Here is a 22494-nt window from a genome sequence, read left to right as displayed (position 1 = left end):
TTTAACATCAAATTCATATTGAGTTTTTATTATTTTAACAAAACTTTGAGTATATAATTAAAAAGACTTATGTCATTTAATAAGAAAGTCCATGTACATCTACTTAGGTCATCAACGATAGTAAACATATAAGAACTTAAAATGATGAATTCTTCTATATATTGACTTCATATATCTATATGAATTAGTTCAAAACATTTTGTACATTCTGAAGTAGATTTTGTAAAAGGCAATCTATGTATTTTTTACTTATTACAAACATCACATGGTATAGAACAAAAGAATGTACAAGGTAAAAGTTGTTTTATTACCCAAATCTGGATTTTAAAATTATTGTTTTGTGAATTTTTGGTGCATTGATTTTGAAAACAAAATATTTATTTAAGAGTTCACAAGTGGAAAAATCTGAACATTAGTTGAAGCTTCTTTCCCTTTATTTTGCTTTAATTGCTTCACCATTGCTGTAAGGTTTTCCATAATCTCCATGATTTGTTTCTTAATCACCTTATTTTATTTTATTTTGTTCTTTAACATCTTCGAGATTGAAAAGGGTTGTTGCAGCTGCTGCTGTGCATTGACTTCTTTCCCTTGATTTCTTATTCCATTTGAACTAGTGTGGGTAACCAATTAGTCTGGGTAACCAATAAATCGTTTAATCGTAATGACTAAAACATATGATTAGAGTTAAGAAACAAAAAATAGTGTAAAAGTTAACTAAAAAAACAAATATAAACTTATTTAATTGGAAGGTTTTCCAAAATAACAATTAAATCGTCCATTGGGTCAACCAAACTATTATATGGGTCTCTTTCATAGTTTGAGAATTGCATTATCTAAAATTTAAAAAGGCAAAAATATAATATGAATGACCGTATAATGCCTCGTAATGCAAAATTCACTCTACTTAGAATAAAATGATATTATACTAATTAGAATTATGAAAGAAAATAGAATTCTTATTAATAGAAAATATCAAATCAGAAAAAATAAATTGACATGTAAATTCAAATTTATTATATAATGTAAAAATATAATATTAAAAACATATTTTGATTTAATAAGTTGGAGACCGTCAACTATCACATAAGAAAATGAATCTCAATTTTATGCATGATTGAAGATTATTTGAGCTAATAGGAGATTATGAGCAAATCTTATAAATTAATAATTTTAATAATATTTGTTATATATTTTTCAGTGTATAAAACATTACGGACTATGTAATAAAGATGCACTAAAAAATTATCACAAGTTAAAAAGTTTTAGTGACAACTCTTTGCACCTCTGTCCAAAAATTAATGTTTTTTTAGTGAGAATACCTATAATTAGAGGACCATGAGGGTGACTTGTGTCCCACGAAGTACAATTAAGCCGGTTTCCATTATAAGAGCTCTCTCTTTTAATAGGACAATGCAAGCACGTCTTATAATAAAACTTCCACCTCTATTAAAGTAATCTAAAGTCAATTATTAAATTAAAATCTTATATATACATATCTGTTTAATAGAAAAAATATATATTTTAAAAAGTGTTAAAGTCTATGGGTAATATGACTATATATAGGATGCGCCCTGCCATTGCAAGACATCATCCCCTCCGTTAAGCAATGGCCACTCATGGATCATATAGTATTCTTTGTGCCCTGGCCCTTTATCTAATGGCTGCTGCTTTGGCAGCAGCAGATTATGGTGATAACCATCATCACCATAAGTCTCCGCATCACCATTATAAGTCACCTTCATCATCATGGTTGCCTCCATATCTTTATAAATCTCCACCACCGCCATCGTCTTATATTTATTCATCTCCTCCACCACCACCTTATGTTTACAAGTCGTCCCCGCCTCCTCCTTATGTCTACTCGTCTCCACCACCGCCGCCTTACATTTATAAGTCTCCTCCTCCACCTCCTTATGTTTACACATCTCCACCACCACCACCCTATGTTTACAAATCTCCACCACCACCTCCTTATGTTTACTCTTCTCCTCCACCACCACCTTACATGTACAAGTCTCCTCCACCCCCTCCTTATGTTTACTCATCCCCTCCTCCACCACCTTACGTTTACAAGTCACCTCCTCCACCACCATACGTTTACAAGTCACCTCCTCCACCTGCATATGTGTACTCTTCCCCTCCTCCACCATCTTACGTTTACAAGTCACCTCCTCCACCTTCATATGTTTATAAGTCACCTCCTCCACCTGCATACATCTACTCTTCTCCTCCTCCACCATCTTACGTTTACAAATCTCCTCCTCCACCTGCATACGTTTACAAGTCACCTCCTCCACCATCATACGTTTACAAGTCACCTCCTCCACCATCTTATGTTTATAAGTCACCTCCTCCACCTGCATATGTGTACTCTTCCCCTCCTCCACCTGCATACGTTTACAAGTCTCCTCCTCCACCTGCATATGTGTATTCTTCCCCTCCTCCACCATCATACATTTACAAGTCACCTCCTCCACCATCATACGTTTACAAGTCACCTCCTCCACCATCTTATGTTTATAAGTCACCTCCTCCACCTGCATATGTGTACTCTTCCCCTCCTCCACCTGCATACGTTTACAAGTCTCCTCCTCCACCTGCATATGTGTATTCTTCCCCTCCTCCACCATCATACATTTACAAGTCACCTCCTCCACCATCATACGTTTACAAGTCACCTCCTCCACCATCTTATGTTTATAAGTCACCTCCTCCACCTGCATATGTGTACTCTTCCCCTCCTCCACCTGCATACGTTTACAAGTCTCCTCCTCCACCTGCATATGTGTATTCTTCCCCTCCTCCACCATCATACGTTTACAAGTCACCTCCTCCACCATCATACGTTTACAAGTCACCTCCTCCACCTGTATATGTGTACTCTTCTCCTCCTCCACCATCTTACGTTTATAAGTCACCTCCTCCACCTGCATATGTGTACTCTTCCCCTCCTCCACCTGCATACGTTTACAAATCCCCTCCTCCACCATCTTACATTTACAAGTCTCCTCCACCACCTGCATATGTGTACTCTTCCCCTCCTCCACCTACATACGTTTACAAGTCTCCTCCTCCACCTGCATATGTTTACTCTTCCCCTCCTCCACCATCTTACATTTATAAGTCACCTCCTCCACCAGCATACGTTTACAAGTCACCTCCTCCACCATCTTACGTTTATAAGTCTCCTCCTCCACCTGCATATGTGTACTCTTCCCCTCCTCCACCTGCATACGCTTACAAGTCTCCTCCTCCACCATCTTACGTTTACAAGTCTCCTCCTCCACCTGCATATGTTTACAAGTCCCCTCCTCCACCTGCATATGTGTATTCTTCCCCTCCTCCACCTGCATACCTTTACAAGTCTCCTCCTCCACCATCTTACGTTTACAAGTCACCTCCTCCACCTGCATATGTGTACTCATCCCCTCCTCCACCATCTTACGTTTACAAGTCACCTCCTCCACCTTCATACGTTTATAAGTCGCCTCCTCCTCCAAGTGTTTATTAAAACTCTAATACAATTATTCAATAAATGTGAGTACATATATATTTTATTTTAATTATTTTAAAAAAAAATAAAGTTTAATTAATTTTTATTATTTGTTTGCAGGTGAAAGATTAATGGAGATAATATTTTCGGCATACAACAATATTTCTTTCTCAAAGAAGGCAATTATATGGAGAATTATGATTGTTTAAATATTTCATAATGGTTTTCTTATTTTTTTTATTGTGTGGATAATATCATTATTTGCTTTTAATTTTATGAACCATATTATTTTAATGTACTTATATTTTATTGGTTAACAATGTCAACATGGAATGAAGTAACATTAAAAAAAAAAACTCTTAAAATTCTTTCAATGTTCATTGTGGAAAGAAGTAACTGCATGTCAATGTGGATCAATGTTTCATTTTATATGTTGTCCAAAATTATTTAAACTAATACTTATTTAAACTAGAACTAGAACTCACAATTAGATAAAAAAAAAATTGAAAATTGAAATATATCTTTAATATCTAAAAAACAATATTATTTATTTTCGTTGTATTGATAATCCTACTCTACACGGCGATAAATCTGGGCAGGAATCAGTATAGCCTTGTGCTAGATCGAACCACTGCTTTCTAACACTTTTGTTGGTTCTACGTAGAATATTTGAACACTACACTTGTGTCAATAAGCCTCAAGTGAAAACTTGAGGATCAACCAGAATTGATAATGATAATACAATGTATAGCATGAATAAGTTGAGATTCTTGATAAATTTTCTACTAAATTTGAGAGAAACATGAAATAAAAGTGATCAAAATTATTAGTGAGTTGAATTATGATAGTCATATTGTTGTCTTCGAACATTTTGTGACTTGTGAGTACCACATCAACTATCATCACTTATATTAGTTTGCATTGATTTTTTCTAACAAATTGCAAAATTTAAAAGTTGAGAATTGATCATTTTTAACCTACAATCATTAATATTGGTTATTGAATAACTCACTTGATTTTTGTTATAAGAAAATAGAGTATTTATTCCATAGGGAGTGAATTCATGCAAATGCTTCTATTTTTCGTGCTAAATTTCCAAAATCATCACCTAACACTCATCTACGAAGATCACCAACTTTAAATTTCAGACAAGAATAAGTGGATCATAACCATGTCAATGATATCTTGTCATAATTAACAAGGTTTCCTTACCGCCATCAATTTCAAAGACCACACTAACTAGCATCATACTTTCTTGAGTTGCCGCCAGTGGCCCAAAAAATATCATTATGACATTAGATGTCAATATATATGTTACTATGTTATTACTCTTGAAAAAAATATAATGGATCCATCTCACCACATGACAGTCTTTTCTGTGCAATTGAACTCCACTTAAATAAGAACAACATTTTTTAAATTCCTTAGAGCTTCCAATACCAATATCACATTATTCTTTTGTATATGAATGATAAAATAATAAAAGAGTAAAATATAATGTTAGGATCGGGATCGCCAAAGGAGACTGGCGTCTCATAAAGGTGAACGCTTACACACACGTCGGTTGATAATAACCCTGTTAGAGATTAATATCGGTCTCTATTCCACACAAGTTGTCACAAACTCTTGAACCGAGTTCAAGCGCGGAAGTGTTTGTTTTAACTTGAAGCAACAAGTAATCGGTTTCGAAAGTAATGTGGGAAAGAAGACACAACACAAGATTTATTGATGTTCAGAGATAAACTTCTCCGTCACCCCTTCTTCTCAAACCTTTGAGAAGGATATTCGCTAGAATATTCAGACCGTTTACAACACTTACATCGAACACTCGAGGCTTAGTAATTGTTCGTTTTCGACCTATCAATAAGCTCATTCTGTTGAACAGAAACAGATTCTGTCAACTTACAATACTCACCACTCACACAGATTATATGAAATTGTAATACACACTTGTAAAGCTCTAACACTTGTGAATATTGATTAGCTTTTCAAATGGATAGCTTCAATAAAGATAATGATCAAGGTTGTTGTGAAAAAGGTGTTTGATCCGGTTGAACTTCGTTCGCTTATATAGAAATATGACAACGGTCGTATTCTGCTTCTTCAACGGATATAATCCATTCATAGTACATCATTTCTTGAATTTGATTGGTTGAATATCAGTGTAGTACATCTTTAAGGATATGCTTTGATCTTGTCTGTATTTTGGTGAAGATAATCCAAGAGATCATTAATTGGATTAATGATTTCCGAAGGGCAATCAGCATACAGTTTTGTTTTCTAATGGGTTTGCATTCTAGAATAATATTGCAGACAATTGTTCCCAATATGCTTCATCAGACTTGCATCAAAATGGTAATATGGATTAGGTTGGCAGACGTCTGCTCCCAAGAGATCTTCATCAGACTTCACCAAAATGGTAATAAGACAGTATGGACGCTTGAGGACTGCTTTCTACAATTATCGGATCCTTTTTGCATATCATTGATGTGGAAACTGCCGGATGCGCCTTGTATAAAGTCGTTATGACATATTACCAGTTACGCCTCTTATATGACCGAGTAGTCTACCGAGAAGTCTACCGGGTAGTCTACCGGTTGCGCTTCTGATGTAAAACCGAATGTGCTACCGATCGGTCTACCAGTTTGACTAACGGTCAGACTACTGATTGGTCTACCGAATATTCTACTGATCCGTCTACCAGTTTGACTACCGGTCAGACTACCAATTGGTCTACCGAATATGATACCGATCGGTCTACCGATTTGACTACCGGTTAGACTACCGATTGTGCCATCTTTTATAAAGCCAAAGATACTACCGGTCTTCTTAACAAGTGTAGGCTGATTCTTGCAGCTATCTTTGATGAAAAACCGAACGGTTTTAATTCTCGGCTTTCTTTATCCTGCACAAAATTAACTTGATTAAGTATTAATTAATAATTAATTAATCCTAATTATTAATTACCTATTTTATCTAACAATTTCTCATTTTTTGATTATTTAATCTAAATATTCAAAACCTTGTAATCGTTGGCCACTTATATTAAGTTAGTTTTCATTTAATTCTAAATTATAACATAAGAATAAATCTCATTTTTATGCATGGTTGAAGATTATTTGAGTTAATCGGAGATTATGAGAAAATGAATAAATCAAATAATCAATCCCTGATTTTATTTTCCTTGTATAACTCAAATGTATTGGTATAAATACTTAGGCAATGTAATAGTTCAACCTACATGGATGATAGTGTTCCCTCGAAAGATTTGCTTCTCTTGATCCTGAATTGTCTAAAGAGGGACGTGGTAAAGAGGGACGTGGTGAAGTAGGACTTTGTTTGAAGCAATCTGCACAATATGACTGACGACAGGTTGTTTGTCCATAGAGTACACCATTTTGTTTATCTTGTAAAAAGGCATCAAGTTCTGAATAGGCTAGTTGTCTGTGATCGCCACATGAGGTCAGATCGCTTTAAGATGTTCTCTTTGGACATCTTAGCTAAAGATTGTAGTGGTGGGAATTGAGTCAAGAAATTCGATCTTCTCGCGAGCCCATATGCATAGAACCATGGGCAATCCTCGTCTGGGCATCCGATCTTAAAAAGGCTCATTAAGACCCATGAGCGTTTCTACTCAAACCATTCTCGAAATGTCATATTATCCTGAAATCTTTAGAGGATAAGAGACTTTAAGAACTTTCGAAGAAGTTCGATCGTCGCTAGGAGCCAACAAGTAGTGTGCAATAAGGATCATCATCACCATTAAGTAGAACGTTAAGGATGTTCGGAATGTCTTCATGCTTGCCCACGAGATTGTGCCACTTGTTAAAGTCAATGAAGTTATATTTGAGTATCATATTCGCATCTGCCTTGATGTAACCGAATTCTTCCTTCAACACCATTTTCAACAACATTTATTTTGATACTGGCTGGCTTTAGAAGTAGCATAGGATAAGGCATGAACATCATTATTGCCTTAAACTCCTCAACCGTGTGGCACATTTGTTTGTCAGCTATGTGGAATGTTCTGGTGATTAGACTCCATCTTTTACACATTTACGTCATGAGGTCATGATATGGTCGTGCCCTCCAAAGTCTCAAGATGTTGTTTAGGTCATAAGTGTTGCATTACAATCTTTCCTCTTCGAACTTCCTTGCCCATTGACCAACTCTCTTAACATCTAACATTGACATCGTGATTTGAGTATTAAAAATACAAAATAAGAACTAGTTAGATTCGACTCTTTTTTTTTCTAGATTTTTCTTGAATTTTTTTCTCTTTTTAGATTTTCTAGATATTTCTAAGGTTGGACTTAGTCTTTCTTGACTTTTTTAAAAATTTCTAAATCTTGACTTAGTCTCTTTTTCTAGAATTTTTTAAAATTTTGATTTAGTCTCTTTTTCTAGAATTTTTTAAAATATCCGCTAGTATGTTAATGAGCATCTAAATAACTATATGCATACATGTATTTACATATAAGTAGTAGTCACATAATAGAAAGGCATCGTAATATACCTTTATCGTTCGCCATGACGAGACGAGATGCGCGATTTCTTGGTAAAATGAATTTTGGAGTTTTGTTCTAAAGTTTGGAATGGCTTAAGAGAGTGTGGTGCCACCAACAAGTGGAGTCCTTAGACCACCGATGCAAGGGGTGTTCTCAATTTGATGTACCCCTCACACTAATTAAAAATCCCTCATTTTCAATAGTAGGGATTTAAATGAAAGAGAGGATTAATCCGAGTTTTTTCTTAATCTTTTCTCATTGAACAAATCACACACAGCTTTCAAGAAATGGGTTGAGGTTAGTGGAGGATCCAAGGGGTGCAAGAAGGGGCTTAAGCACCCCCTGACATTTGTGAAAAGTTTGGTATATAATTTATACAAATTAATTATTTAAGGGTAAAGTTGAATAAATAATAAAATTAAGAACCTGTTTAAAAATTTCAATAAATAAGAGGCTAATTTCAAAACCTTTAACCTTATAAATTATAAATTCATAATTAAATTAGGTTTACAGACTTCTTCGACAACCTGGCGCCCCGGCCTAAAATCTTCTGTCATCAATTTTGGAGACGGCACACTAATTTGATCTCTAGTAAATGGTAAGGTTATATGTTTATGTTATTATTCATTCATTTTTCATATGCATAGGTTATAGGTTTATGTTATTATTCATCCATTCTTCATATGTTATGTATTTTATTATTTATCCATTGATTCCATTCTACTTCTTCGGAAAAATCAAAACATAAGAGGTTTTTTGGTTTTTATTCTGTATTTCATTATTAGTGTTAGTGTATAAGAACAAAGTTTTAGCTCGGATACCAGGATAAAATATTGAGAATAAAGATTGTATTGGTTGATCTATTGAAAGGTTATGTCTATTATATAGACATTACATTGAGCTTATAAGAAACTAATATAATATAATATAATATTAATATAATATACTAATGATATTAATATAATATACTAATGATATTATCACAATTTATAATATTGTGATAATATCTTACATATATATTATCTTATATTCTAAGAATTAGATTAATGCTGGAATTAGTTAGAACTTAGGGGAATTGGAACTTAGGGGTTTCAAATGTTGTATTTCCTCTTGTTTTGTTTCTAACCAATCATTCAATCAAGAAATGATAAACAGTAATCAAATTTGATAGATTTTATTTAATTATTGTGTTTTTTTAATATAGGTAATGGAGATGTATTTAAAACAAAGTATTGACTCTTCTAAAAGTTCTAATGAAGCCATAGTGATTTCTTTTAGATTCTACTACTTATTAGAAAAATAAACATTCTTGTGTTCAATTCAATCCGGATGAGGTTATTAGTGATCCAGGACAACGCAAACCGATTAATGAATTTGGTATTTCTATTAGAGATTAAATTCGAAGAGAATATTTGATTAGAGGTAATTGTCAACCATTTAGTCATAGCTATTTGATATTTCTAATTGATAAGATGGAGAATTATGAATTTGTGTTTGTGTTTTTGTTTGTGATGCATTTCATGAAATATTTGTTTGGGATCGTAAATAAATTGTCACTTTCCTTACAACAAAAGGATCAAAACATGGTACTAGTTGTCAGTTTGATCAAGACGATGAAAGATAAGTTACAAAAATTTAGAGAGGAATGATGGGAGAAACATTTGGACAACTTCAACACATTTTGTAGTCAGTGTATGATCCCAATGCCGAATATGGAAGAGAATATGAGAACTAGTGGTCGAAGTAAACGTAATAGGCAAATGATTACTAATTTTCATCACTATCGTGTTGGAATTTTTTGTGAGGTATTAATTTTCATCACTCATGGTCAAATAATCTATTGAACTTTATTATTTTCTAATAGCATTTTTTATTCGTTTTTTTATAATAATAATAGGTTCTTGATATGATGATTCAAGTGATGAACAATCGTTTTCGGAATCAATTACAGAGGTACTTACTTGCATTGCTTGTTTAGGTCCAAATGACTCATTTTCTCAATTTGATATTGGTGAGATATTCTACCTTGCTGAACTTTATCCGGAGGATTTTTCGTTAACTGACCATATAGTATTTGAGAATCAGCTTCAGACTTACATTCAAAATGTACGAAATGAATTTTCTATGATTCAAGATTCGGGAAGTCTTGATAAGAAGATGGTTAAAACTGGGAAACATAGAGTTTTTACATTGGTATATCGGTTGATTAAGTTAGTAATGGTTTTACCTGTTATGGTTGCTTCTATTGAAAGGGTCTTTTCTATGATGAAAATTATCAGGTGATGAGTGGATGAACGACAGTTTGGTAGTATACATCGAGAAAAAGAGTTTTGCCACAATTGAAAATGAACAAATTTTACAAATGTTTCAACAAATGAACATCCTAAGAACTCAATTGTCTACATTTGTTTTTTGGGGGGAGAAACGGTTAAAACTATTTCATTAAAATTCCAAAAGTGGGAGGGTCAGAAAATCAAAGCTATACAAACTCTAACTATGATTAAGGATGACAATCAAAAGACCCTAAAAAACTTATTAGAAGCATTCATACATTCTAAAAAACATAAATTATAAACAGAAAAGACTACATTCAAACATAATCATCCCAGCCTAGGATTTTCGCATTCCATCTATTTTCATTGAGATGTATTCTTCCTCTTCCTCTTCCTCTTCCTCTTACTCTTCCTCTTCCTCTTCCTCTTCCTCTTCCTCTTCCTCTCACGATAAAATGAGATTGTATTGAAGAGGATGATGAGTATTGTTGTTTCTCATTTTGAATTCTCTCTTTGTACGAGCCCGTTCTGATTTGATATAAAGAAATATTTTTGAGAATTTTAGGGTTTTTATTTTTGTTATCTTCAACTTGAATTTATATATTCTTGTCTTCCTTATCTTCAGCTTTAGCTTCAGACTCCACATCGGTTTTAGAATTCTTTGATTCAGCTTTGAAATTCTGGGTGTTTTCCTCTTGAGTTTCCTCAACAACAACTTGAGGTTCATCTTCCATTTTCATCTTAATCCTTTGCATTACATAAAATTTTATTTTCCTTTTCACCTTGATTCCCTTTTACTTTCCTTCTTTCACTGCTTTCATTTTTCTCAAAATCCTTCTTTCTTTCTTCCTCTGCATTTTCCTCATTTTTGTCTTTTTTATTATTATCCTTGACTTTCACAATATGCTCTTCCATTCTTGATTCTTCCGTTTTATTTTCCTATTTTTTTGCTTCTTGGGCTTTCATGATTTTTTGTTCCTCCTCAATTGCTTTTGTACATTTAGTACTAACATGTTGGAAAGTATTGTAGAAAACAAACATGTTTGGCCTCCATTCATATGAGATTTTCATGACGATGGACTTTCCCTTCCTATCAACAATTGTCATGTTCTTTGGCAATGTACTTTGAGGATGCACTTCAATGCTTATTCTATAAAAAGTAAGGTGCTCTCCTCCCACTATAATTGGGTCCATATATAATGGTTTCCCTAATAGACTAGCAAAGTGACTTAGAGCTTCTGCATTATACATGTGTGTTGGGATATTCCTAAGTTTGAACCATATTCGGGTTGTTTCCTTTAACTTGCTTAGAAGACACAATTCTTCATATCATCTCTCCAACTTCATACAGTTAGATCCAATATAAGTATGCCCAATTTTTAGAATATCATCCAAGTTCATTCCCTTTTTGAGTTGTAGAAAATAGAGATCATGGATGTTTGCAGAAATCTTCTCCAGTCCCTTCTGCTCTCATTGTTTCATTAGTGATTCCTTAGTGTCTAGAAAAGATACACGGTTCTTTCATATGTAGTTCACAACCACTACATTTTTTTATTCTTTGATGCATTTCTCCTCCACTTCAATGGACAATTTAAATTCAAAAGAAGAGTTGAGAATCTCAACTTTTATTTTAAACTCACCCAAGTAGATTTGACCTTTGTATGCATGATCTTCTGCATTCTTTTTCCATACTTAATTTACCTTCCTGTTGGAATTGCTCCTGATAGTATATAGGTCTTTGATTTTGAGGACTTCAATAACTCTCTCATTGTTTCCACTGACCAGTTTATTATCTTTTCGTATTCTTTTTTCTTTGGTAGGTTCCAATCTTAAATATAATGTATATTCAATTGGACGGTTGTTTGCTGTATTTTCTTTTTGTTGAACACAATCTCTCCTTTCTTTGCATGCATTAGTAGTTTTGTGATTTAATTTTTAAGTCCAAAGAGGTTTTCTCTTTCATTATATCCAACATTTCATATTCCTTCATTTTTCCCCTGTTTTCCTGTTGCACTTTCTTCAAAATTTATATCAGTAATTGGTTCCTTACCTTTGATGCATTCCTATTTTTCATGGATAATTTCTTCAGCAATCCTATCGTTTTTATTTTAGCTACCTTCCTTAAACATTCCATCACAAATTCTCTGACTTCCTTATTCTTATTGCTTTTCTTTCTTTACATTTTGATGAATAGCAGAACACAACAACAAAACGGAGCAATAATATAATAGGGTACACTAGAAACCCTAACTATTACAGAACATGGTAAACTAGAAGCCCTAACCTTCCAACCAAACTTTGCAGATGAATGAACGACCTAGTTATTAGAGTCGATATCGTGTCGTTCGTGCCAATTGTGTCGATCGTGTCGATTGTGCACACGTTCTTGATTTGACAAGCAACTAGCAACCGCGACCACAATTATCTTCATTTGTTTGTACGTCTAGTAGTTGAATTGACCTACTATAGTTGAATTGTAAAAGGATAAATATTTTATTAGTATTGCGTGATTTTGTATCTTTATTATTATCATTATTAATTATACTTTTATTTTGATATAAATGTAGTATAGTAAAAAAACATTATATTTGATAAATTTTGAAGCACCCGTTGAAATTTGGCTCTGAATTCGTCACTAGTTGAGGATGTCATCCATATTGATTATCCCTAACATATAAAATATAGATGTATAAGCTTTATCCAACTATATATACTTATATTATCTTTACTTTTGAGTTCCAATTCTCATGCAAAATTAAGAAAATAAATGTTATTTTTGGAGTTTAATTAAAACGTAAATATGCTTAAAACGTCGATCACATCCCCACTAGAATCATCAAAATATTGTGTGCGAGAATAACGTGTCGCCAAGTTTGCAAATATGGGCTTTGAATGTTTATCATTTTACATTCTACTTTGATTTTAGAAATTGTGAGGGAAATTAATTTTAATGTTAATCAGAAATTCAAATAGAAAACGAGATTTTATATACAACTTCATAGTTTTTCATCCCGTAGAGTCTTGAAAAGATTAAGATATTTAATGAGAAGTCATCACCTTTTTTTAGAGTTTTTCGATTTTTATTTCATTTAAACATCACGATTTAAGAGTTGCCACCGAATGTTACAAAACGAGGAAAAGGAAAAGCTAGATGTATAAACGTCGTTTAAGAGATTTTTTCCGAGTTCGGCGTTTTGGTTACCTATAGAAAAAGATTATAATATTTATAATTTTTAAAAATTTTAAAATATTTATGCTTTATCAAATTGATTGCATATTTGATTTATAACAATATCATAAGAATTTGTATTCACTCTTAAATAAAAATAATTAAAAAATAAAACATTAAAATAAAAGTTAAATAAAAAATTATATATATATATGTATATATATATTTTCAGGTTTAAGAAGACTGTACTCACTTTCACTTTCTTCTCCAATGGATCCCCTCTCAGCCCTCCGCGATTTCACAATCCGTAACGAGCTCGACAAAATCATTCGAATCGGCGACGACTTCCGATTCGGAAACGATTACGCGTTTCCATGCACTACCGCCACCGCTTATCGCTCTAAACAGGGTAATCTCTACACCATTGAAACCCTAGTACATTTCATCAAAAACCATCACCTCAAACATGGAGACTATTTCCAGAACACCCGCGCTGAAAAGATCGCCGCCGTTACCTTACCCGATCGAAAACCCTTGCTTGATTACCTCCAAGGCCGCGTCTCCTCCGTCGACGCCATTGAATTCGTCGCCCCACAAAATCAGAAATTTTCCGCCGCCGCCGTTGTCCTTGGAGAAGAGTATCGACCGGAAGATCCGGGTATGATGCAGATTGCTCCGACTGAGAATGATTTCGACATCAATGAGGAAGCTGGAATCGGGGTTCCAGATAATTTCATCGCCATGATTCGGTCTATTGAGCGGCCGTTGAGGGATAGGGAAGCGATATTAGAGAGTAAGAATAGGGATTTCTACAGTGTGGTGAAGAGAGAAGATGAGCGGATGAGAATGGAAGCGCAGCAGAGGAAGGATGGGCTGGTTGCTAAGAACAGGTTAATGAGTGGAGGAGATGAAAGAGGGTTTGGGAATGAAATTGGATATGATTCTGGTTCTAAAGCTAATAAGATGCATCATTTGAAAGGAAGTAAAGTTGGAGGAGGTGTTCCGATTATCCTTGTTCCAAGTGCTTTTACTACTTTGATTACAATGTATAATGTGAAGGAGTTCTTAGAAGATGGTGTGTTCATACCAACTGATGTGAAGGCTAAGCAGATGAATGGGCCGAAGCCTGATTGTGTAACGGTTCAGAGAAAGCTCGGTAAGGATAGGGTTGTTATGGCGTATGAGGTTCGAGATAAGCCTTCAGCATTGAAAGCAGAGGACTGGGATCGTGTAGTGTCTGTTTTTGTGTTGGGGAAGGAATGGCAGTTCAAGGATTGGCCTTTTAAGGATCATGTCGAAATCTTCAACAAAAGTGAGTATTTTGTTTCAATTGGAAGAAGAAGTATTTGTATTGTATATACTAACTCAACTTTTGTGACAGTTCTTGGATTCTATATGCGATTTGAGGACGATAGCGTGGAATCTGCAAAGACAGCCAAACAATGGAATGTGAAGATTATATCGGTATGAGACTCCTCTCTATGTGGGTTTGGTTTCTTCAAACAATAGACTAATGTAATGGTAATGGTAATGCAGATTAGCAAGAACAAGAGACATCAGGATAGAGCTGCTGCACTGGAAGTGTGGGATAGATTAGAAGAATTTATGCGAGCACGATAACTTATCCTTCATTTATTAGGGTTTACATGAATGAATCATTGTTAGGTGTTTTAATCACAAGTTTTGTTTCATCCCAAATGCAAATTGATTTGGGAAGATATTTGAACCCCAAATGTTTGTTTGTGTATTAATACTATTGATAATGAGGTTTTACTATTGATCTTGTCTGAATACCTAGTACTTATAGCATTTGGGAAAATCAATAAACAGCACCCAAACTGTGGTATTTAGTTTGTTTGGCGTTGTGATCGAGTCAAGATGCCTCTAAACAAACATGTCTAAACAAACATGTTTGCGCTCGTTAAGATTAACAAATGAACTAAAATACGAGGCGGGAATTGAATAGTTTAAAAATGTAATCTGAAGAGTTGTTAAAATTGAAGAAAGAAAACAAGTATCAAATTTCAAAATTAAACTTAGTCTAATCCAAATCAGAATAGGCCTATTTCTTACTACTACTTCCAACCATCCTCCCAATCATCTTCATTAAAACTAGGTTTTACTACACTACTACTAAGAGTGCCATCATTAATAGTTTCTGTCCATTCATGATCTCCATTGTTATCATCATGTGCTTCATCGGCTATTCCTGTTGCACTCCATAGACTCTCCATTTCAGGAAACTCTTTTCCCATATTGCCATCATGTGCTTCATCGACTATTCCTGTTGCACTCCATGTACTCTCCATTTCAGGAAACTCTTTTCCGATATTATAATCGCCATTAAAACCGTCTTCTTCTTCAACCACCACCACCTCCTCTACAACTTCCTCCAAAATCGTCTTCTCTCGTTCGGGAAGAATGCACCCCATGTATGAACCCCCATCTACACAGTACCATAATAGCGCATTCCAATATGGATCCTGCACTTGTACATATGATGATTATGGTTAGTTATTCTTGTTGATGATTTGAACAATACAATTGATTTGATTAATTTACCTTGCTTGTGATGTGTGGATTACCGATAATGATCATCAAAGACTTGGCACGGGTAATGGCGACGTTAAACCTTTTCGGGTTGCTCAAGAACCCCAAGCAATAAGTTTTATCAAACTCATTATGTTTGATTGTTGATCTGACCGTAGATACAATAATCACATCTTTCTCCTGCCCTTGAAATTGTTCCACACTACCAACCTTAACACCAGAACAACCAAAATCCTCGAGAGCTCGAGTAAGTTTCAGCACCTGCTGCCTGTAAGGCGTTATCACGCCAATGCACTCCGGACTCACCACCTGATTCTCCTTGAGCGACGTTATAATCTCAACAACCTTGCTTGCCTCGAAACGGTTAAACCAAGAAGGATTGTTCCCTTCCCTTTCGTCACAACCTTGCACTCCGATGTAAACAACCGGAAACTCCTTGTTCGGTAGGAAATCTAGACATGTTGTCGCGAAACCAGATTCTTCGTCTTTGCATGCGATCAAGCTACCTGCGTAGAAAAGTTTCGACGATATGTAGAGAATCTCCGGTTCGCATCTATAGTTACGAACCAATTCTGTAACGTAGTTTGGTTCCATGGTTTTGTATAAACCGCACTCGAACAATCTCTCGAGGTACGACATTCCCATCCCGTAAACCTCTGATTCCTTGGAATGAATCACGGGCCCGAGCTGCTTAGGGTCTCCGGCGAGCACAACAACCGTATTTCTATTAGAGAAATGTGATATCGGAATCATCGTCTCAGGCTCCGAGGCTTGCCCAGCCTCGTCTAGAAAAATATGCGAGAAATGACCTCTCGAAACTCCTTCTGCATAGAGAAGACACGCACTCATGTAAGTGCACACTGTGATCCGAAAATGTTTCAGCCTACTTAAAAGCGGGCATTGGAAGACTCCATCTACATGATAAGTGAATTGGAGAATGTCGGGGTTTATCTCCTCGAATGGCCTGGCGATAGCATTCAGCCTGAAAACGTCGTTTACTTGAACATGGCCGATCAGCATTTCCAGGACGTGATCGGCTGCGCTGTTTGAAGGCGCGCAGACGAGTATCTTGGCGTTCTTATACCGTGTGTAGAGTTGTAGAACTGATTCAACTAGTGTTACGGTTTTGCCTGTGCCTGGTGGCCCGTAAATGACGTAAGGAGATCCTCCTCTACAGCCGAGGATCATCTCGACTGAACGCGTTTGCTCCTCGTTTAAAGTAAAAGTTGTTGAGGATAGATTGATTGGTTTAATTACTCTTCTATGTTCTGAAGATTCAGATGGGAAGAGAAAATCAATGCCTAATGATTCTGCTGCTTCAATGGCCTGATATAACCTTCTCATGTTTACCCTATTGTAAGTGAATTGAACATTGTAGACGCTCCTAGAGTTATGCTGGCTATAGAAATCATCTGCAAACTTCAAAAGCACAACTTCTGCCTCCACCCTATGTATATGACCCTGCAGACATGGAATACAGTTGAATATAAAGAAAATAAATCAAACTTAGCTAACAGATTTATTGTATATATATGCTCAGTTCATATAAAGTGATTCAATCCAGGAAAATGCTAAATCTAGGCCTTTGTTTAACATTGGTTATTCGGGATTAATTTCAAATAACCCACTACCACGTCACAATTACTCATCTTTCAAATCATAAATCAAAATAAAAAGTCTTTCATCAAACAAGATTATTTAGATATGTGGAGGTTTTATATCCTATCATCTGTCACTTTATCAATCAAATCATTCCATTCATCAATAAAAATACCAAATTATGCAAATTTTAATTTTAAAAAATATTAAATGCAAAACTATTTTAACTCAAATAATTCACATTTTTAAACAAATAACAAATAAGGTTTTGATTTCATAATCCAGATTTGTTTCCACCCCAGATCAAACAAGACCCTAGAGATATTCATAATAGCTTAGAAGGGATTCAGATGATTGATAATGGGATGTTAGTTTATTTGGAATTGAACCAAATAATCCACTTTTTCATCCAATAGTGTTTACAAAATAAACCCAGATCAAACAAGCCCCAAGCCTTACATTCTAAATACTTATCCAATTTATTTGCAAAGATTGACTTTATTTTTTGAGGGGGTAAAGAGATGGATAACTTGCCCTTTTTTGAGAGTTAAAGTCTTACAAACCAAGAACACCAAAAGTTAGCATTTTCAAACTAAAAAGCACAAAACCTAACAGGACCTATAGATTAATTCTAATCTCCTCATAGAGCTGAGTTCTCTAATCTAGCTCAAGTAAATTCAGGGAAATTTCGTAAAAAGAAGGTAAAAGAAAATGGCATAATATGTGGATACCTGATATGTAGGAGTTGCTTCATTGTTGGGATCTTGATATGTGGACTTAACTAATATGAAATCTCCATAAACTAGTGAAGGCCTCTTCTCAGCTAGTCCTGGTACTTCAAGGGCCAACAAAAGACCCTTATTCCTGAATGAGATGTTCTCCATATCATAGCCTCTCATTACATCCTGTATCAATGAAGAAGCACAATTTTTATTAAGCTAAAATTAGAATAAAAATATGATTGGGTCAGATGGTGGAAACTTACCTCCAATTTGATTTCTTCCATGATTAACAAGGTTTTGAAGAATTGACAGTAATTTTCTTTAGTTAAACCAAGAGTGATAGATTCAGGTATCTGCTTTGCCTCTAACAGACCCCTCACATCGTCTGGAATTTTATGCATTGGAAGCTTAACTTTACACCTTCTATTTGAATTCCTTGGAGGTGGTGAACCAGCTACAAAATTGTTGCGATTATAGACTTCTGGCAGCCTAGTTTTCCTATCTCTACGGTATGGTTTGTTGGATGTTAAGAATTGAGAAACCTTGTCTTCCGCTAAAAGGAAAACCATTCTCTCTGTAACCACACCCTCCAAGTCGAAATTCACTACAGTAGTGTGCAACCCAATATCCTTTGGTTTGCATGTTAACCAAACAGTTAATATCTTGTGTGGAAGTAATACTCTGTCTCCCAAGCTAAAAGATTCCCGAAACCTCTGCACATAATCTGGATCAGAATTCGCCGAAGGAGGTTCCATCAGCGAAAGGGTGAACGAGTCCTTAGGGTTTGAATCGTAAATATCAATAGTCCATAGCTCCACAGATTCATCATTGGTGTTGTTTATAGTAATTTGGATAGAAGAAGACTCTCCAACAGTAATTGATTGAGGTTTTCCATTGACTGGTGGAAATGGAACAGATATAATAACTGACCCTTCTTCCTCAGGTTTATAACTACAAACAGATTTATCATCATCAAAGTCTATGAATCCCAATTCTCCTTTATCTTCAATGAAAGAAAACTCCTCTTGTACAATTGCCATCACCTTAGCAGCTTAGGGTTGCTTAAACTACTCCATAAAGAACAAAACAACAATCAATAACTTTAACAACATTTGAGTTATAATAATCATATATTACAGGAAAAGGAAGGATTCGTGATGATTTCCAACTGGAATACTGCTTTATGTCATCATTTCTATACTTTATTCTTTCTAATGGCATCTCTTAGTTCAAATCTTCTCAAATACACATTCACAAAAGAGAAATACTAGCGCGGTCGTACACACTACACATAGACTATAATCACATACACTAAAAACCACAAGGTTTAACAGTTATATAATCGGAAAATGAGAAGACGAAAGAGCGATCAAACAAGCAGAAATGATCAGATTTTACCAAAAATATACGAGAAATCGTATTCCTTCTATGAAGCTTTATCATCTATCGTTTGATCGGCGCCATTCCCTCTCTGCTTCTCCATCAATGCCAGCAACTGCTTCCGTTCTTTCTGACGACAGTAGTTAAAGAAGAGATCACTAGATGAAACCGGTAAACCTGATGCGGGTGCCGTCGTCGCCGTCGCCGTCGACGCCGCCGGCCGGTGGATGAGAAGAGAGAGAGTGGGGGGAGGGAGTTAGAGAAGATAGTACTACCAATATTTCACGTTTTCTGTCCTTAGGCTTTTTAAGCCTTTTAACACCATAACAAGAAATTTTATTATTTTAATAAGAAAATTAATAAATTAAATGATACAACATTGCTTTTTATTTATTTATTTATTTATCAAATTTCTTAATTAATTTAAGGAAACTTTAATTAATTATTACAAAAATAACACAATAAATAATATAAATCTTTTTAATTTAAGTGATTTTAATATATATATAAAGGGGAATAAATAAATATTAACAAAAATAGATAATCTTAAAAATGAATATTTGAAATCTCTTAAATATCTATAATATCTTTAAATGGGTTTAATGGAATTATTTTCATTTATCTAATTAGATATCTCAAATATTTGTAATTTTTAATATTTTTTAAATTAAAGTTTATTTTTTTAAAATGTTAATGTAATATTGAAATATTTTTATGGATCATGAATATTTTAAAATTTTTAAAGAATATTATAACCCAACAACAAAAATGCATTTTAAGATTTATTTTTTATTTACCTAGATTTAAATTTGAATTATTAAATTATATATATATATATATATAATATCATTCTTTAAGAAATTGAAATTTCTTTCCTAGGTTAAATGGACTACCAAACCAATCAAATTAATAAAAAAAAATACTTATAATCAAGACACACCATTATATTCATTTTGTTTCGAGATTTAAGTTGTGAAAGGCATTAACATAAACTTTCAATCACTATACTTATAACTTATAATTCAAAATTTTCAAATACTTTCACTTGCCCTAAAGTATCGTATCGAATTAATACAAGAATGGAAGTTTACCTAAAGATGATAATGGATACTCGTATATTAATATTCGTGAGCATTTAATAGTTGGGTTCGGGTATTTTAAAACGAGTTTGAGGTTGGGACAGACATGAGTAGGGGAAAAAGTACCCGATCAGATTCGGGGTCTGAATGAGGAGTGTGTGAAATTCAAACTGAATACCCGTTATATTAATAATAAAAATAAAATATTTTTTATTAGTAATTAATGTGATCTTTCAAATACCTCATCAGATAAACATTATTTTTAATACATCATTTATCATGTTCTTATCCACACTTCACTTTAATTTTATATCTTAATATTCTAAAAATATAAATATATATGACTCCAAACACATTTTAATCATTCTCGAGAATTGTCCCATCATTCCCGACCCCCGACAGATTTAATAAATACATTAATTCATCATGGACACTAGGTTTATCCGGTGGATTTTGAAAGAAAAGTTGTTAACATAGGTATGAAAGGATCTTGTTAGATTCGAGTTAGGATCTTGTTAGATTCGAGTTATAATTAGCTTAGAGCTTGATTATGGGTCGGCACGCCGTCCGCCCTGGACAAATAGGAGGCGTGGGCCACAAGTCACCCATAAGTCGTCGGGTCCAATGGTCCAATGGTCCGCTCTTGGGATATATTATAGTCTTATGCCCTTCCCTTCATTACTTTTCAATTTTTCACCTTTAACTTTTCTTTAAATAATAAATTGTTATTTCTCTATTATCTTATTAATCTTCGTTCTTTAACTTTTTTTCAAACTTTATTCTAATATTTATATTTTCAACTCTATAATAAATTTGTTATCTTCTTCCACGTCTAAACAAAAATATGTAGGTAAAGTAAGTAATGTTTTAATTTGTTTTTTCAACATTTTGATTTATTAATTTTTAAAAATATTTATTATTTAATAAAATTATGTTTCTTATTTTTTAACTTATGTAATCTTATAAAAATTTAATTGAATAATTGATCAAATCAGGAATGATGATATAAAAAGAAATATTCATCGGTGTCGGGTAGTAAAATAATAATCGGCTCAGAGATAGGTACTAACTACCCGATTATCCCTAAGTTTGTCTTATAAAAGCGAATGTCCTTGAAGATATTATAGGTAAGATGATGGACGAAATTCTATCATTTAATCTCCAACTCAAGTTAGTTGTCTGAGAGTTTTTTAAATGGTTAGAAACAATTATCTACCTTTATTATTTTCAAATACTTTATAAACTGACTAATTATTACACCTTTTTTTTTAATTGAAAATTTAATAAAGCAAATCAATTATTATTAAAGTTTCTTTAGATATGCTAATTATCTATTTAGAAATATATATCAAAATATTTTTTTACCATATCTTCTTTCATGGGATAAATGGTTCATTTTACTATATTGATTTCACACCTAGGAAACTTGATTTCTTTTCGTTTTAGTTAAAAGAGTATGGACTAAAAAACAAATATCTATTTCTGTAAAATACATAACATGTTTATAAATTAATTTATATTAAAATATATTAATAATTATAAACATATTATTATAAATTTTAAAAAAAATTATAAAATTAAATAACTTATTTATGTTATTTACTTCTTCAGTTTCACATAATAATAATAAAATAATTGAGCATTAATGTCTAGTCTTAGTACCATTTGTATTCTTATCCTCTAAAATGCAAATAACTCTACCTCTAATTTACCTCTAATTG

General features: G+C 33.8%; 3 protein-coding genes across 4 annotated transcripts; 2 read left to right on the top strand and 1 right to left on the bottom strand.

Annotated features, from left to right (window-relative positions):
* The first annotated feature begins 1606 nt into the window (after positions 1–1606).
* On the top strand, positions 1607–3511 carry LOC124939411 (extensin-2-like). Its single transcript, XM_047479890.1, has one exon. The coding sequence runs from the start codon at positions 1607–1609 to the stop codon at positions 3509–3511; it is 1905 nt and encodes a 634-aa protein (XP_047335846.1).
* Positions 3512–13697: 10186 nt separating this feature from the next.
* Positions 13698–15221, top strand: LOC124937985 (protein CDC73 homolog). Its single transcript, XM_047478331.1, has 3 exons — positions 13698–14755; positions 14825–14907; positions 14980–15221. Exons 1-3 carry the CDS (start codon positions 13714–13716, stop codon positions 15061–15063), a joined length of 1209 nt encoding a protein of 402 aa, XP_047334287.1. The 5' UTR covers positions 13698–13713; the 3' UTR covers positions 15064–15221.
* A 157-nt stretch (positions 15222–15378) lies between these two features.
* On the bottom strand, positions 15379–19966 carry LOC124937529 (probable RNA helicase SDE3). 2 transcript variants are annotated; one of them, XM_047477805.1, is made up of 5 exons: positions 19713–19966; positions 18578–19384; positions 18324–18497; positions 16006–17454; positions 15379–15926 (listed from the first exon to the last, which is right to left on the bottom strand). In XM_047477805.1, exons 2-5 carry the CDS (start codon positions 19352–19354, stop codon positions 15519–15521), a joined length of 2808 nt encoding a protein of 935 aa, XP_047333761.1. In that variant the 5' UTR covers positions 19355–19384; positions 19713–19966; the 3' UTR covers positions 15379–15518. The 2 variants fall into 2 exon arrangements, with proteins under 2 accessions (XP_047333761.1, XP_047333760.1); XM_047477804.1 differs by having other exon boundaries at positions 18578–19381.
* Between the last annotated feature and the right edge of the window lie 2528 nt (positions 19967–22494).

Source organism: Impatiens glandulifera, chromosome 5 (assembly GCF_907164915.1).
Source record: "Impatiens glandulifera chromosome 5, dImpGla2.1, whole genome shotgun sequence".
In the NCBI taxonomy this organism is placed as follows: Eukaryota; Viridiplantae; Streptophyta; class Magnoliopsida; order Ericales; family Balsaminaceae; genus Impatiens; species Impatiens glandulifera.
The sequence above is the reverse complement of the archived record's forward strand: the minus strand, read 5'-3'. Positions and strand labels throughout refer to the sequence as shown.